The 1,336-nt window shown below is 38.3% G+C and overlaps 1 protein-coding gene across 1 annotated transcript; it reads left to right on the forward strand.

Moving 5' to 3' along the window:
• The first annotated feature begins 508 nt into the window (after positions 1–508).
• LOC127259126 (uncharacterized) lies at positions 509–1,336 on the forward strand. The gene is made up of 2 exons (XM_051286272.1): positions 509–700; positions 788–1,336. Exons 1-2 carry the CDS (start codon positions 509–511, stop codon positions 1,334–1,336), a joined length of 741 nt encoding a protein of 246 aa, XP_051142229.1.

Consider the following 1,336-nt stretch of genomic DNA (forward strand, 5'->3'; position numbering starts at 1 on the left):
GTGCTACGTTGTAACCATGGATGTTTTTTCCTTCTGCGTGAGGTTTAATTTTCACCTATAAATATAGGTGCTTGACGCAACCTAAATGAATGACAATAATTACATTCAATTACTTGTCTATTTCCCTATCTCTCTCGTTATTATATATATAAACCTTTGCATATATACATATATATATACTATACATCTATATTATATATTATAATATATACACTCACGCACACACATCTACATATATATATTTCCTTATCTATTATATATATATTATATACAATATATTAAAATAGTGGTTAGCGGCAGAAATAATTAATATTTCTATTGGCTAATCCTATAATAATATTACAACACGTTATCAGCACGATTATATATTTTAATTTCCGCAAGGTAATATTTCATAATTTATCTGTTTATTATGACTAGCATTGCCAAACAGGAATTTCTCCATCTCCTCGTTTCTGGCAAAAATTATATGGCATGGGCTCGCGATGTTAAAATGCATCTGGCATCAATGGGCTTGGAAAATACCATTGCCCAGGATAAAAACTCCCCGAGCCAAGATCGTGCAAAGGCTATGATCTTTTTGTGTCATCATATCGATGAGGCACTGAAAATGCAGTATGTCACGCTGGAATCCCCACTCGAATTGTGGGAGATATTGAAAGAAAGATATGATCATTTGAGGCTGACATTATTGCCAAGGGCACGAAGCGAATGGCAAAGCCTACGGCTTCAGGACTTTAAAACAGTCCAATAATATAATTCTGCAATGTTTAAAATAACATCACAGCTACGCCACTGTGGCGAAAATATATCTGAATATGATATGATGGAGAAAACTTTCTCCACTTTTCATGCCTCTAACATGGTTTTGCAGCAGCAGTATCGCAAAAGAGGCTTCCAGAAATATTTTGAGTTGATCACCTGTCTTTTGCTGGCCGAACAAAATAATGAATTGCTGTTAAAGAACCACGAATCTCGGCCGACAGGTGCAAATCCATTTCCAGAGGCAAATGCGATACAACCGGCAAATCCGATGCGTGGCCGTGGGCAGGTTAGAAATCAAAGAATTGATCGCGATCGAAATCAGAATCGCGGACGGGGCCGGGCAAACGCATACAGTCACAATAATTATCAAAATAGACACCGATATGTGCCAAATCGGCGTTACAATGATAGAAGGCCGTACAAGCCTCAACAGAGGATCAACACCGGGAGAAACATAAATAATGACGAGGAATGCACCCGGTGTGGAATCAAAGGCCATTGGGCCCATGTTTGTCGCACAGCCAGTCACTTGGCTGAACTGTATCGGCCTCAAAAGAAAGACATGGAATAA

This window comes from Andrographis paniculata, unplaced genomic scaffold, assembly GCF_009805555.1.
Source record: "Andrographis paniculata isolate CXL003 unplaced genomic scaffold, ASM980555v1 Contig5END, whole genome shotgun sequence".
NCBI lineage: Eukaryota > Viridiplantae > Streptophyta > Magnoliopsida > Lamiales > Acanthaceae > Andrographis > Andrographis paniculata.

Bases quoted from the DNA above. Each gene is read 5' to 3' on its own strand.
- LOC127259126 (XM_051286272.1), top strand. From the start codon at position 509: ATGGGCTTGGAAAATACCATTGCCCAGGATAAAAACTCCCCGAGCCAA. The intron at 701-787 runs GCACGAAGCGAA...ATAACATCACAG, and splicing joins GGCTGACATTATTGCCAAGG to CTACGCCACTGTGGCGAAAA.